Genomic DNA, 14,657 nt, shown 5'->3' with positions numbered 1-14,657 from the left:
TTGTGGAGATTCGGTCAATTGATGGAGCCGTTGAACTGGTATGAGTTTGCCCATCCGAAACGTTTGGAGTGGATGAGCAGAGGAGTGAGGGGAGCTAATAGGGCCACGGGTACCCGTGCCTGCAAAATTTCACGGGTACCCGTGGGGATTATGTCAGCGCATTCTTTCAGTCAACGCTGCTGTACCCAGTGCAGTTGAACTAGTGCTAAAAAAATCCCTCCTTGACAGAATACAGTCCTTCTTGCGCCTCGCAATCTGTTGCAGCTGCTTCCCAGATCTCACGCATGCCTCTTCTCCCAGAAAACGGGTTACTTTCCATCTCAGTCGCTACCATTGCCTCGACTCGATCATCTTCTGCCCTGTCCCAATCCAGGTATGCCATCATTTCCTCTTTAGTCCAGTCTCTAAAACCGGTCTGTGTTGTATAATCTTTCGAGGAACCTCGACTATGAATCTGAGCGAAGCTTCTTGACTTGCTGATATAGACTCTACCGTTCCTCCGGTGTCGATTAGTTGGAGACTCTGCTCCGTTCCTCCATGTTCTGACAGCGTTGGGGCCGCGGCGGACTCATACGCCTCACCCGAAAGTGGCGCAACTAATTCTACCTCAGCAGTCACTGGCGCCGCAACTGCCGTTGAGGTCATGCAAGCTGCCCGTGTCGAGCTGGCCTCTGCGTATCGCATAGGACATGCTCTCGAAGTCATCGTATGGCCCAGAGTGTGGCATCTGCTACATGTGGGCTGTGCCCTCGGACGTTCTTGTGCTTCAACTACCTCGAACCCACTTGGCTCCCGCCGAGTGCTGGATTGTGGCCTACTCGACCAGGCAGCCACTTCATCAAAACGTCGGCGAGGTTCGCGCAATAGCTGAGGACTTCCATGGCGACAAAGATGCCACTGCGTGTGGAAATGCTGAAGCTCAAGAGGCTGATCATGATCCTGTAACTCTTTGAGCTTGTGAGCGCAAGGCAGCCCATGAGACCGAGAGAACACACCAGTACAATCAGGCATGTCATGATGTGAAAGACGTTTTCGCTGTGCCTCGACCTTCCGCAACGCTTGGTGAGATACCCAACCACGAACAATGCCATAAATTGAGCCAGAGAGTTCAATCGGCATCCGTAGATGTTGTTTAGCCTGGTTTGATCGAAGTTCAGCTAGTTGGTTCACCGGTACCAGCAGAAAAGAAATGTCAATACCTCATTTTGACAAATTTCGCTGTCAAAAAGAGGGTTTTACTTTCGTTTTTCACTAGGGTAAAGAAGGAGGGTTCAGATTCATAGTCGAGGTTCCTCGAAAGATTATTTGCTGCGCTCTTACAATCGCGTGCAACCAATTCCAAAAAGGCTGCCAATGCTCGTTCTTGATAGTAAAAGATAAATACAACCTATAGCCACTATTAACCATCTACAAGGGCCATCGCATTGAACATTCTAATGTATCGCTACTAGATATGCGATCCGACAATGGATTGCCATGCAGGGAGACATTACACCATTTGATGCGCCACATACTTCAGCTGCAGGCTTTCCACTAAACCAAGTAACAAGGCGTTCTCACAGGGCTTTTTTACAGGGCGGTTTTACAGGGCGTTCTCACAGGGCGTTCTCACAGGGCGGTTTCACAAGGCGTTCTCACAGGGCGTTTTTACAGGGCGTTCTTACAAGCCTCTTTTGGACTTTGACAAAAGATATCATCGAGCTGGAAGCCTCGGGTGGCTGTTTTCGCATAACCTGCGAGTTATATTTCAGGCACTCCCCAAAGTAAGATACTATTAGTTATAGCATTCGACGCCTTCGATCATCTCGCAATATTTGCCGCGAGTACATTTGAGTCAAATCCATCCAGGGCTAGCCGCACAGATTCAATGGCCCAGGCCGTAAATACAACCCGGCCGTACGCAGATTTGATTCAGTCTACCCACGGAGAATCAAAATCATGGCTCGTCAATTTCCTTCGGAAGGGCTATAGCATCCAGCGCTCGGAGGCTCGGGATCCATATATCGACATTTACATCTTGGACACCACTGATGGTAACATGTCTTGTCAGCACTTCCGCCCGCATCGCTCGGACGAGGCCGATGCGCTGTTCCTGACAGCCCTTGGTACACGTCCATCCAACTCAAAGACCCGCCTAGTATTGGTCCAAGGCGGCCAATTAAAAGACATGAATCCAGCCTACCTTGATGCTATTGGGTGGTGTTACCGACTTGATCCTCCCTTCTTCTATACGTATCTACAAGATGCTTTATACTTGTCTGAGGGGGAGCGACTTGGTGGGCTGGGCCGACTCCCCGTCACGCTTCCATCCGAGAACGGTCACATCACGGTTGCTACAGAAACGCTTGACAGCTTTGCAAATGCCGCCATTCTAAAAAACGATGGTCTGAATACAAGTAAGTTTCTAATGTTCATCAAGCCCCCTACAGTGGTGTCTGATAAGAAGTGTATTCAGTTGTTATGCTTGGCTTAGACCACTTTGGGAACCGGATCGAGACCCTTAAGCGTTGTCTCATGGACGTGACAATCTTCTCGAATGAGGCAATTGTAGCCGCAGACGTGTATCCCTGTGATTTTCTCCTTCCCTACATCCGGAATTCTCTGAAGGAAATCGCTGGAAGATCGCGACGGCATGGCCACATGCAGCCCAAGCAACAAGGACATCGACAGTCAAGTACTTTCCAGTGGGAATGGAACCAAGCAGATTACCGAAACCTCTTACGATCCAAAATTAGTATATCGAGATTCCTCGAACGGAGTTATGCCACGTCATTTCAAGGCAAGCCTCAACTCGCTTCAGTTATTCAGGACTACGATTTTCTTATTGCCGAAACTCGAGAGAACGCCGCTCAACTCCAAGGCCTTCTTCAAAATGAAACCAGTAGGCAAGCCCTAATGGTAACAAAAAAAAGTTTGGAACAAGCACATGCAGTGCGAAGGTATGACGCATATCGGCAATGTGCCTTAGAATTGGCAGCTGGTACCTTCTCGACTTCTGTTCTCTAGCTGACTACTTTTTCTTGGTCCAGAATCACCATTGTGGGTATAGTTTTTATTCCATTGAGCTTTGCTACGTCCTTTTTTGGCATGAACTTTGAACAGTTAGGAGCTGGAACACTTCATATCGGATTCTTCTTCTTGCTTGCAGCCATCGCGGGACTTGCCGCCTGGGCATTGGCCGCAAGCATTGAACCCACAGAACAACTATGGACTCGAGCACAAAATCGGCTCGGAGAGCGAGATTTCCCGTTTCTAGATGATATTTCGTTGCTGAATGATTACACATGGGTAACTAAGACTATGATCGTGTGGAGCTGGATGTGCCGGAAGTCCTTACTAGCCAGCACCCTTGACGGACTTTGGCAAGAGGAGAAGGGAAAACTCATGGATGAGAGGAATGAAGGCTTTGAAGAGAGAATCCCTCATTTCAAGAGAATCATGTTATGGAGGACCCTTTTATCCATTATTCGACGACTGTCAGAGAAGTTGAAACTGTCGGTAAGTGGTTCACCTTCTTTACGGCGCACTCTAGTCCTCTCATTTACCAAAGGCGCGCTATCACGCTCGAGTACCTCAAGTCAAAGACCAAGATATGGGTTCTGACCATGTTCCTTATAGGCTCTCAAATGGACGGCCTGGATCTGGCAACTGAGTCCTGAGGCTTCCAATGCGGAGCCATCAATTACGCCGACAACCTGAAGTGTTTCTTACTTCGTACTCATACAGCTAAGGCTCGTTTTCTGTTACATGCAAGCAGTACACTTTTTTTTCACTTTGTTTATTACGCCCGGTGGCTGTGCAGCCAATAGGGCTCACTAGCTAAGTTGATTGTACATGTCCAAAATTAGCCTTTGCCTCCTGCAAGCCCATGAACGGCCATTTTCAGTTTCTGCTCCTGTCCTCGATTTTCCACTCTAGCGGACGTGTCGACAAAACTAGTGTATTTCCCTACATGTAATATGTTATAATATCTCAGATATATATAATTAATTCCTCTATATGATTAAGTATTTAAACGGCAGTTTTATATAAGGCTTTATCCTCTATATTGCTGTTTTTCTCTGTTGTCTAGAATGAACAACATTCTGTGTGTCAGTGTCACGGCCCATAAGGAGTTACGTGCGAATACGCGGCTATAAAAGGGCAAGAATATAGTAAAGAACTACTAGAGGAGGACTTCTCTCCTTTAGCAAGGTGGCGATCAACGCAATCCATTCAACCTCAGCCATCAATTGAGTGAGTTGGCTGCTTAATAAGCTTTTCCTCCGTTGAGTTGATCAACCTCGGCCCTATGTTGAGTTGGTTGACGTTGCGTTGATGGTTGACGAACCCCCCCTGTCCCGCGCTGGTACCTAACTCGCAATATGGGAGCCCGTTTTTAACTGGCTAACGCAATACTACTCCCATCCTGCCTCTTCGTCCCGCATCTGCATTGGCAAATCTCGAAGCCATTCTCCTGCTGCATTTTTGATCCACCAGTTGTCCGGTCACTGTTTTGCCCGCCTTCTTCAGTAGTGTTGGATCAACCTCCTCCACGATACCCGCCTGCAGCCATGAACGCAGCACCTGGCAAATCGCAATCGTGCTTGCCTCTTTTTCGATGTCGAAGCCATATTTCCAAACCCATGATTTTGTATTTCTGCTCCGTTAAGACCACGTGTAGCCACGGAAGTGTCGGAACAGCCGATCTTCGCCTCGTCGACCGGCGCGAGCCTCAGCCGGTGTGGACGGCTCAGGTGTGGATGGAGCTGGTGTCAAGGGACCCGGGGTGAAAGGCGAAGGCGATACGGAATTCGTAGCCCCAAAGTCTAAACTTTGTGACATATTGAGCGAAGTGACGGGCCGAAGCAGCAAATCGAGGATGGACCAAGCTGACTTTGGTGTCGGAACGCTAGCTTGCTTGCACGCGAATCACGTCAGACGCGGTGACGCGTTAAGCCATAGAACTATTTACGTGCCATTTCGGTACCTCCATTTGTGGTAAAATCAGGTACAAATACAAGTATCCTTTGGCAGGCGGGGACCCCCACACTCGCCATGGGCTGACCTACCCGGCAGAAGATATCGGCAACCTTCGCGACGAGACCTAATCAACCATTTATCAACGCAACCAACTCAATATCGTGCTGAACTTGAGTTGATAGATTACTAAGAATAAGTTCCGTTGAGTTGAGTCGGGTTGATTGACATCAACCTGGTTGACAACCTGGTAATTGACGTTGCGTTGATCGCCACCCTGTGTAATTTTCACCCTCCCATCGCACAGTACCGTGCTAGTCTAATGCTGTATGCCGTTATTTATAACTATTCAGAGCACGCCTTTCTATTGAAGCTAGCCTCTACGGCTTAATATTGAAGATAAACACCGTTCTTGTCCGCAAGCAGTGCTTTACCCTCCTGAACGAGAAAGCAACACGGCGGGGAGAGGTTGATAGAGCGTCTAACTAGTTAGCTATCCAGGTGGTGTGGGTGGGGTTATGCCAGGGCAAGGCTGCCTACGACACCCAGATTTGGTGGTACCCTCGATTCTTGGAAATACCTTTGACCCCCCAACTCTCTGGTCCCGACAGCTTGCTCTTTTCAGGCTGCATAGCAGACAATCCTCTATATTCTGCACAGGCATGAAACCAGCCTACTAACTGTAGCATAACCCCTGTGAGATCCCCTGTGAAGTCCCCTATGAGGTCCCCTGTGAGGTCCCCTGTGAGGTCCCCTATCTGTTTTTTTTTATGGCCGCCAGCACCGTCGACTTGTCTCACCGCTGGCTCCGGCCGTCAACTGGTGGAGGCCAGGCACCGCGGCCACCTGCTGACAGTCTAGGTTGACAGTCCCAAGTCACCAGCTGATGCAAACCGTTCGATCGGGGACCGGCTCCTGCATAGCGTTGACTCCCCGCTATCCTCAACCCTTAGCCAGCCTACGCTCCATGCAAATGCTTTCAGATTTGTACCCAGTAGTCCCTACAGACCGCCTTTATTATGGCTTATACGCAATGCCATGATGGGCAATTGCTCGTTGCATGAAAGAGTAGGCAAGGCGTGGCCCTTGCCAAGCCTGCATGCACTCCGGCTGCCCTGGAAAAACAGCACCACAACATCCAAGAACAACCATAAAATAGGTCCATTTCAACTCTGGCGTTTCCTTCATCAGACGGAACACGCAAGCAATCAGACCCAGAGGCTTGTGGTCGGCAAAGTCGTCACGGTTCTTCTGCACCTCAAGTCGCGCCTGATCATTGGTGGCATACCGAGTTGGGCTCTTAGTCAAATCGACAGGATCACCCATTTCGTCAGACTTGGCTTCTTTGCTGTCCCTGTCCGAGGGAGCTTCAGAGACGGCCAGGCTCTGAATCTTGACCAGTTTAGCATACGCTCCATCCTGGGCAATGAGGTTGTCATGGCTTCCTTGCTCGACAAATTGGCCTTTGGTCATGACCACGATGTTGTCAGCCTTGCGAATAGTGGCCAATTTGTGTGCAATCACAATGGTGGTCCTGCCCTCGGAAGCCTTGTCAAGAGCTTGTTGCACAACGCCCTCAGCGTGAGGGTCTAGGGCACTGGTGGCTTCGTCGAGGAGTAAAACCTTTGGTCCGGAGACGACGCTTCGGGCAATGGCAACGCGCTGCTTCTGTCCACCAGAGAGCAAGTCGCCGCGCTGACCAATCTCAGTATCGTAACCCTTGGGAAGATCAGAGACAAACGCGTGAGCAAAAGTAAGCCTTGCAGCTTCTTGGACTCGAGCGAGCTTTTCCTCGCGTGGAACATTCTCCCACGGGGTGCCGACGAGACCGTAAGCAATGTTGTCGTAGACGGAACCTTGAAACAGCACGGGCTCTTGCTGGACGAGACGGACATTCTTGCGCAGCCAGTTGATGTTGAGCTGATCAAGAGGCCTGCCATCCAGCTTTATTGTGCCGGCACTGGGATTATACCATCGCTCGATGAGACCGACAATGGTGCTCTTTCCAGAACCGCTTTGGCCCTGTGATTGAAGTTAGCTCACTGCAACCAATGGATGGCTCGAGCGAGACACATACTACGAGCGCGGTAACTTTGCCGGCAGGAACATTGAGAGTAAAGTCGTCCAGCACAACGGTATCGGGGCGTGTGGGGTAAGCAAAAGTTACATTCTTAATCTCGATTTGGCCGACTGTCTGAGTTGGCTGCTCGCCAGACTCGTCAAAGGGGTTGATATTTGACCTGCGGTCGATGAGGGTAAACATCTGATCTGCTGCGGCTGCTGCACGAGTGAATTCGATCGAGTAAGGGGCGAGAGAGGTTAAGCTAATGGCAGCGATGACAACGGAAAGGAGGACACTGTACAGTGTTAGTAGACTAGCGCGCTAAAGAATCACTTCCAGCGACGAACGTGAAAATCTGGCCAGAGTCCTTGATCTCGCCCCGGGCCATCATGTTGATACCCTGCCAAAAGGCAAGTCCGAAACCCAAATAGATGATGGTGTACTCGGCTGAGAACAGGGCACCAAACAATGGGGAAATCTTCTTGCCGAGATTGTGCGCTTCGGTGAGATACTCGTCAAAGTTGGCAACGAGTCTCGACCGCATCTCGAAAGCATGGACAGTGCGTGCGCTGGCAAGAACGCCTTCGGAAAATGAGTTTGCGCGTGCATAAACGTCGAGAATATTGGTTTCGATGCTGCCCTCGATGACCGCGGTGATGGAAGAGCCATTACGACTCTAGAGTTATCAAACACGCAGGCTGCCAAGGTTTACACATATTAACTTAAACAATGTGTCCTGACAGCATGACACGACTGCAGAGACAGAAGAGGAAACCAGGTAGCATCCTAAGAGCATACTTCGATTACAAAGACACAATATGAGACCAGGCACGTCGATGCCCTCGCTTCGACTTACTCGACAAGATTAAGACGCCAAGACTTACACCCTACACAAGAGCCGCTGAAGCAAACCCAACCCTGGCCCTGGTAGCTAGGAACTTTACATAGCTCGCGCGGAATCACCATTCACACCGCCATGGCTATCAGCACCAGCCTCAGGGCAGCTGTTAGCTGGACGGGATGCAGTGGAAAGAGCGATATCAATTCGGCCACCCTACGCAAACAACTTGCCAAACCTGGTGTTAACGAGGCTTTGCAAAACTACATAGTCTCTATAGACTGTCGTTATTTAGCTTCAAGACTAGCAAACATTAAACGCACGTGGAATGCAATGACATGAGTCAGTTCCAGGACGATACGACACCAAAGCTACAAAAGGTTCATACATCATATATCGAAAGGTTTAGAATATCTTAGAGCCTGATACTAAGATTATCTCATACCATCGCCCAAAAACGATCGACAGGTGAATTAAACTTGTCAATGGCCAATCACTAAGCTACTTTCGGCGCAACACCACCATATGAGCCCACGTGTTAGACACAATACGATAAGGCTCTTTCTCCATCACTACGATTGTAATCAGCCCTTTGCTAGCCAGCCTCTCAATCTCGGCACGATATCCATCACTGTCAAAGACAGCGTCTATAATGGTCGCAACCACCACGCCGCCCGGCCTCACAAGACGCACGAGCTCCTTGATCGCCGGGTCAGGGCCGACGTGCCCTGCCATAAACGTGCCGCAGCAGGTGATGACGTCATAAGACGCGTCCGGCTTGTCGATTTGCTCGCTCATGTCAGCGACGGACAGGTCGCGGTAGGCGCCCGTCTTGCGGGCCGTTCCCAGCATGCCCGGGGACAGGTCGATGCCGTCAATGGTCCGGGCCCCCAGCTGCGCCATGGCGACGCCGACGAGACCCGTGCCGCAGCCGGCGTCCAGGATGCTCCCGGCCATGTTGCCGCCCTCGGTCTGGGCGCGGAGCGCGGTCGCGCGCGGCGCCACGTACTCGACGTTGCCCTGGACGACGTCGACGTCGTACGAGTCAGCCCAGCATCGCCAATGGCTGTGAGGCTGCGAAGAGAAAAATCGCATTTTACCACTCTCTTCACAACCAAGGGAAATTGCTGTTTAAGCGATTTGGGCGTGGGAGATGACAACGGCGAGGACAGCGACAATAACTCGACAGAACAACAATCCAATGATAACGACAGGTTTGAAAACAATATTGTAACGCTGCGGAAGTTTTCGTTGCAGCTGATCGTTATGCAATATTATGCTTTCCTCTGCCACCGACTCGCCGTCTATCAATCCATTTTATTATTATCTTCGGCTCTCATGCTGTCACTGTCCTTGCCGCTTTTCAAAGTCTGGGATTCATAAGTCTGGTACTTTGGAGCTGGGTGATGGGCGAATTTATGGCGTTTTTCCTGCCCCCCACGAGGGGCTTGCACTAACAAGTGCCGAACAGTTCCACTAGAACATCAGACCTCGTATCCAATGGGATCGCTGATGTTATAGCTATCGTTAATCCCCCCCGAATTTCTGCGTGGCGGTGAGCTTGAGCTTCGACGTCACAAAGCAGGCTTCCTGCAAACCAGGACAGGTACTCCGCGTAGCAGCCATGCCAAATGGACGTCACTCAGGGCAGCAGCGATAGTTTTGCCCATGGCAGCAACAGCCGCTGGCAGCTATACTGGCCGTATCTCTCGGCCCTGCCTGTGCTGCTTTTCGCCAGCCACGTCTTTTGGAACTGCCAGAAGCTAAGCGGTTTCGGTGGCTCCCCCTGGGCCGCCCTGTCCAGCATACCGCACCGTCTCGCCATGCTCAATGGCAAAACGCACTTGTTCTACGCACAAGCAAACCAGAAATATGGTAAGGAAGAACTGGGAAGGCGGCGCATCCTTTTGCATTATTTGACACGACTCCGGGTGGATGCTGATGAGCCCTGCGACGTATACAGGACCGATTGCGCGCGTCGCCCCAAACATCCTCATAACCTCGTCGCCGGATGTCTGGGCGCATGCCAATAACACTGCCGGGTATAAGCGCTCTGATTGGTACTACAACGCCGTGCGCATCGAACATCGAAGAGACAATGTTTTTAGCCAAACCGACAATGCCAAACATGACTTGAGAAGGAAGCAGATGGCGCCTGGAGTATGTTTATATAACCAAGACCAAACAGAAAAAGAAAAAGAGAAAGAAAGAAAGAGACGGTGACTGACAATTCCTTTTACAGTATTCAGGTCGTGAGAATGCCCACCTCGAAGATTCCATAGACGAATGCCTCGAACATTTTCTGAAACTGATACAGACGAAATATACCTCCAATAATCAGATGGCGATTCCGATTGATATGGCGCGCAAGGTGCAGTTTTTTACACTTGACGTTATCAGCAAAATTGGACTCGGTACAGCTTTCGGCATGCTACAGGCCGACAAAGACATTGACAACTATCTCCAATCGAGCGAAGAAGGCCTGTCCATTGGTAACACGGCGCTGGCGCTCGGCCTCAGCTGGCTCAGCCACCTGCCCTGGTTGGGCCAGTTTATCGCGCCGTCGCCCGACGACGGTAGCGGGTTCGGGAAAATGATGGCGACATGCTTCCGCCTCGTTGACGAGCGCGCCGCCAAGTCGGCAGCCGAGCGCTCCGACATGCTCGCCTCGTTTATTCGCCACGGGCTGGCCGGCCACGAGCTCCGTACCGAGGCCCTTGAGCAAATCATTGCCGGCTCCGACACCACCGCCACCGCGATCCGCGGAACGCTGCTCTACGTCATGACAAATCCTCGCGTATACCGTAAACTCCAAGAAGAGGCTGATGATGCCGTTTACAATCAGCTCGCACCTAGCCGAGCAGAAGGGCTTATATAAAGGCAGCGCAGGCCAAGCAGCTTCCGTATCTACAGTCCGTTATTCGTGAGGCGATACGCCTCAGCCCGCCCGTTGCCAACATTTTTTCGCGCGATGTTCCTCCAACGGGCGATACCGTGAGCGTGGATGGGCGAGACGTCTTCATACCTGGCGGCACATGTATTGGCTATTCCGCGTACGCAATGCATTCGAGCGAGAGTATATACGGTCCGGATGCTGGCGTCTTTCGTCCTGAGAGGTGGCTTGAGACGGATAAAGAGAAGCTCCATTCCATGATCTTTGCTAATGAGCTCGTATTTGGCTACGGTAAATTCCGCTGCTTAGGACAAAAAGTCGCGCAGATGGAGCTTAGCAAGTTTGTGTTCGAGGTAGGTGGGAAGAACTGTTCCAGCTAGTCGCAAATCACGACAATGGCTAATCCCCTTAATCCAGACATTCCGTCATTTTGACATGGCACTTATTGACCCCCTCCACCCATGGACGAGTCACAACTGTCTTGGTTTGTTCCAAATTTCGAATATGTGGGCTCAAGTGACTGAGCGAACAGAAGTGTTGTAGGAACGATTGTGTTTGGAAACGATGTAATGATAATGAGTGTCAATTTGCAATAAGTGCCAGCAATCGGGTACAAGGTCATTCTCGAGTTAAAAGATAAGAAACCACGAGACCACATTGAAAAGAAATTGCTAGCAATACGACGTGGATCCGTATTGCACCTGAAAAGAAAAGAAATATCGTCTCCCTGCTTGTGTCGCGGTTTTGTACTTTTACGACGAACGCTTTCATGACGAGGGAAGTGCCACTGCTTTCTGGCGTAGGCGTTAGTCCTGCTCGAGGCGTGTCAGTAGTTATGCAACATTCATCGCACAACTGAAAGCGCATGGTGCGCATGATACTCACATGAGATTTTTTCGTCCATTTTTAGCCCGACGCGGAAGCTTCCAGTCCGTTTGAAGGAACATTAACGACGTCAAACTCCCCGTCAATATCATTCACGCGTACTTGTCTTGGATCTGGTCGCTCAGCGAGCGGCACGTACGGACCGGAGCGTGTTACATCACCAAACTCGTCAAAGGTGCGCCCGGCGCATATCTCCTTCCACGACCCATCCATTTGGTACTCGATAAAAGTCTGCACAATTGCCTCTGGCTCGATCGCGGAGACAAAAGTGTCGGGCTCCTCGCCGCCCGCGCGGTGGTACTCCCACTCCTGGCTCTCGCCGATGCTGTCTGGATCGATATGAAAGCAATCCATCGCCCTCTCCACGACGGCGGGCACCAGCGGCACGAGCGGCGGCTCCGGCCCCTCGTTGCCTGTAAACACACCGAGCCGCCGCATCATGATGTTGGCGGCCGCCTCTACCGAGATGCGCCGCAGCTTGCAGCGGCGCGCACCTTGTCCTGGAAATCCTTTTCAGTCGCTGCAGTTTCAACCGCGCGGGCTGTTATGGCACCCTCGAGCCCTTCTAATTTTTCTCTTTCAGTCCTGGCCTTGTAGCCGGTCATTATTGGCTCATCGAGTCTTGAGCACACTTTGAATTTTCCGCAACCCATTGCGTTACGCTTCATCAATCGGAAGAATTACGGGAAGTATCATGGACGAGCTCCATCCCGGCGATGGGGTGTCCTTCATGACCGGCAGCAGAATTGTGCTCTGTGGCGTGGGACTTGTCCCTGTAATGCGTCCTGAGATGCTGCTTCATGTTGTCGACGCGAGTAAACTTTTTTTGGCAGCCTGGATAGCTGCACTGGGCATCTTTTCTAGCGGTGTGAATCTTCGAGTGGCGTAAGGCGTGGCCGGAGGTGGTAAAGGTCCTATCGCAGCCGTGAGAGTCGCGGAAGCGGCACAGGTAGCGCTTGGCAGGGCAGCCTTGGCTAGTAACGGGAGTCTCATCCTTGTTGGAGTCGGAACGGCTTCGCGTGGAGTGCAGCAGGCGCTTGGTGTTGGAAGCACGGCTGGCTGTTTGCGACGTGGCGTAGGAATGGCCGAGAGTGGAAGTGAGTGGGGAGGCGGCATCGCTATCACTGGTAATTTGAGAGTCATAGGAGCCGAATCGCCATGGTCGCGGGCTGGTCGGCGACAAGGCACCGGAAGGAGGGGTAGCATCGACATGGGACACTGCATACGAAGAATGTCGGCGAGGAACCTCGTCGTTAAGTAGGGAGATTTTGCAGCCAGTAGCGTCAAGAGCTTCCATCGTGATCGTGGCTGTGGTGGCAATGCTAAAGAAGTTATAGAATATAAGTCTTGGTGGTAGGTGGTCAAAGCGAACAAGACAGCAGGTTCAAATCATGGAGGAAGAGAAAGAGACGGCAAATGAAGGAGTAGAAAGTACGAACCGAGGGTGGAGGAAAGATGTTTTTAGTGAGAAAGGAAGCCAAGACTCGAAGAAATAGCAGGAAAGACAAGCCCAGAGAAACAAGCTGCGCAACGGATATGAAAGCGAAGACGACGCAAAATGGCTGACGGGAAAAGTTTACGGGGAATCAAATTTCATATAATTAACTAACTACGCTTTACTTTTTTTCTTCTTTTTTTTTGCTTTTCAGTTGTCTGACTATGAAGTAGCGTACTGGTCAATGCGGAATGCCAGCCAATTACCATCTTTCTAGTTGCGTATCTAGAGAGTATTACTTATATATTCGCGGGCTCGAGCAAGGTAAGCTAAGTTGGCTAGTTGGCGAACTAGGATTGGCGCACGGTGGGCTCTGGGTGATCGGGTGAGGATAAAGAAGGGCGGCAAGACAATCAAATGGGCAATGCTTAGCATAGATCCTCAAGGTCATGTCTGTCGTTTTTTTCTTGAAAGGTACCCCTTTCTTGCGAGGTATGCGGGAGCCGCGGAGGGTTGAGCCAAAATGCTGCAAACTGGTTCCGTCAGGTCGGTAGACGGTTTTCTTAGCCTGGCAGAGAGCTGCTGAGCGGAGCGCCACACACCAAAGCCAGCGCGATGCGCCGTAGGCTAAAGCTGTTGAGGGCGGGGCAAGCGAGGCTGAAGCAGAGGAGGGTCTGGCGCAAGACCAAAAAGAAAAGTTGATGGAATCGGCGCAGGCCGACTTCTTGTAATGAAATTGTACGTCGGCAGCGAGTGGTCGATCTGGACATGGCTCAAGACGCCGGGTGCGAAAGCGGAATCGAGAGCGACGACAGGTGTATTCGGAACCGCGAAAGGACTTGCGAGGCTAGACTGACAGGCGGAGGCATCATATTGTTTTATTCTTGATTATAATGGCCTGGTAGATGGGGGAGGAGTCGACTCGCAGAGTTTCTAGCGGCATGGGGACGAGACCGGGTGCGTTTGTGTTTATGGTGGCTGGTTCCAGGGGGTGCGGTGCTTTGGTAGCGATAGTTGGATGCCTGGTAACTTGATCGATCGAGCGGCCGCAAAAAAGGAATGGATCGATGCAACGGTTGATGACGATAGGGCGCTGGGGAAGGTGGTTGGGGTGCACTTGAGAAGACGGGCCGGGTCCCCTAAAGTGGCCCAGTAAGACGCCTGAAGTCCAATGGGAAGGGGCGTTTGTGGTACGGTGTGGCCCCTGTAGTTGGCCGGAAGTGCGTTGTATTTCAGAGCTTCAGGGACAAAGCCAGTACAGTCCGACCCAACCACGCATAGTAAAGGCCAGATATTCAAATCATCTACAGAGGTGTATCACGATCCTGAATTAATTGTGTTCTGGATCCTGGCTCTATTCGTCCGTCTCTTTCGTATATCAGGAACCACCTTGGTATACCGTATCATTGCTGCGAGGCCAGTGTCCCTCTCCACCAGTACAACTCTTGAGATCACAGATCATCTCATCTCATCACTGTGCAAGCCACTGGCAACCAACCAGCTGGGTAATAAGCTGCTGGGCAATAAAGCCGCTAGCCACTAACAAGTTGGTCAAGAAGCTGTTGGGCAGAAAGGCACCAAGCAG

At 51.1% G+C, this 14,657-nt stretch overlaps 5 protein-coding genes across 5 annotated transcripts; 2 read left to right on the top strand and 3 right to left on the bottom strand.

Annotated features, from left to right (window-relative positions):
• Positions 1-1,867: 1,867 nt before the first annotated feature.
• LMH87_001390 (uncharacterized protein) lies at positions 1,868-3,699 on the top strand (the record flags this gene model as incomplete). Its single annotated transcript, XM_056192658.1, has 4 exons — positions 1,868-2,396; positions 2,456-2,939; positions 3,030-3,498; positions 3,619-3,699. 4 exons carry the CDS (start codon positions 1,868-1,870, stop codon positions 3,697-3,699), a joined length of 1,563 nt encoding a protein of 520 aa, XP_056049772.1.
• A 2,277-nt stretch (positions 3,700-5,976) lies between these two features.
• On the bottom strand, positions 5,977-7,565 carry LMH87_001389 (uncharacterized protein; the record flags this gene model as incomplete). The annotated part of the gene is made up of 3 exons (XM_056192657.1): positions 5,977-6,981; positions 7,037-7,316; positions 7,369-7,565. The coding sequence occupies 3 exons, from the start codon at positions 7,563-7,565 to the stop codon at positions 5,977-5,979; spliced, it is 1,482 nt and encodes a 493-aa protein (XP_056049771.1).
• Positions 7,566-8,360: 795 nt separating this feature from the next.
• Positions 8,361-8,954, bottom strand: LMH87_001388 (uncharacterized protein; the record flags this gene model as incomplete). The annotated part of the gene is made up of 1 exon (XM_056192656.1): positions 8,361-8,954. The coding sequence occupies one exon, from the start codon at positions 8,952-8,954 to the stop codon at positions 8,361-8,363; it is 594 nt and encodes a 197-aa protein (XP_056049770.1).
• A 536-nt stretch (positions 8,955-9,490) lies between these two features.
• On the top strand, positions 9,491-11,295 carry LMH87_001387 (uncharacterized protein; the record flags this gene model as incomplete). Its single annotated transcript, XM_056192655.1, has 8 exons — positions 9,491-9,734; positions 9,823-9,901; positions 10,008-10,019; positions 10,102-10,111; positions 10,177-10,656; positions 10,773-11,105; positions 11,170-11,236; positions 11,288-11,295. 8 exons carry the CDS (start codon positions 9,491-9,493, stop codon positions 11,293-11,295), a joined length of 1,233 nt encoding a protein of 410 aa, XP_056049769.1.
• Positions 11,296-11,658: 363 nt separating this feature from the next.
• On the bottom strand, positions 11,659-13,341 carry LMH87_001386 (uncharacterized protein; the record flags this gene model as incomplete). The annotated part of the gene is made up of 4 exons (XM_056192654.1): positions 11,659-12,137; positions 12,322-12,959; positions 13,077-13,120; positions 13,339-13,341. The coding sequence occupies 4 exons, from the start codon at positions 13,339-13,341 to the stop codon at positions 11,659-11,661; spliced, it is 1,164 nt and encodes a 387-aa protein (XP_056049768.1).
• Positions 13,342-14,657: the final 1,316 nt, after the last annotated feature.

This window comes from Akanthomyces muscarius, chromosome 3 (assembly GCF_028009165.1).
Source record: "Akanthomyces muscarius strain Ve6 chromosome 3, whole genome shotgun sequence".
Lineage (NCBI taxonomy): Eukaryota > Fungi > Ascomycota > Sordariomycetes > Hypocreales > Cordycipitaceae > Akanthomyces > Akanthomyces muscarius.
This window is presented reverse-complemented; position numbering and strand designations above follow the sequence as displayed.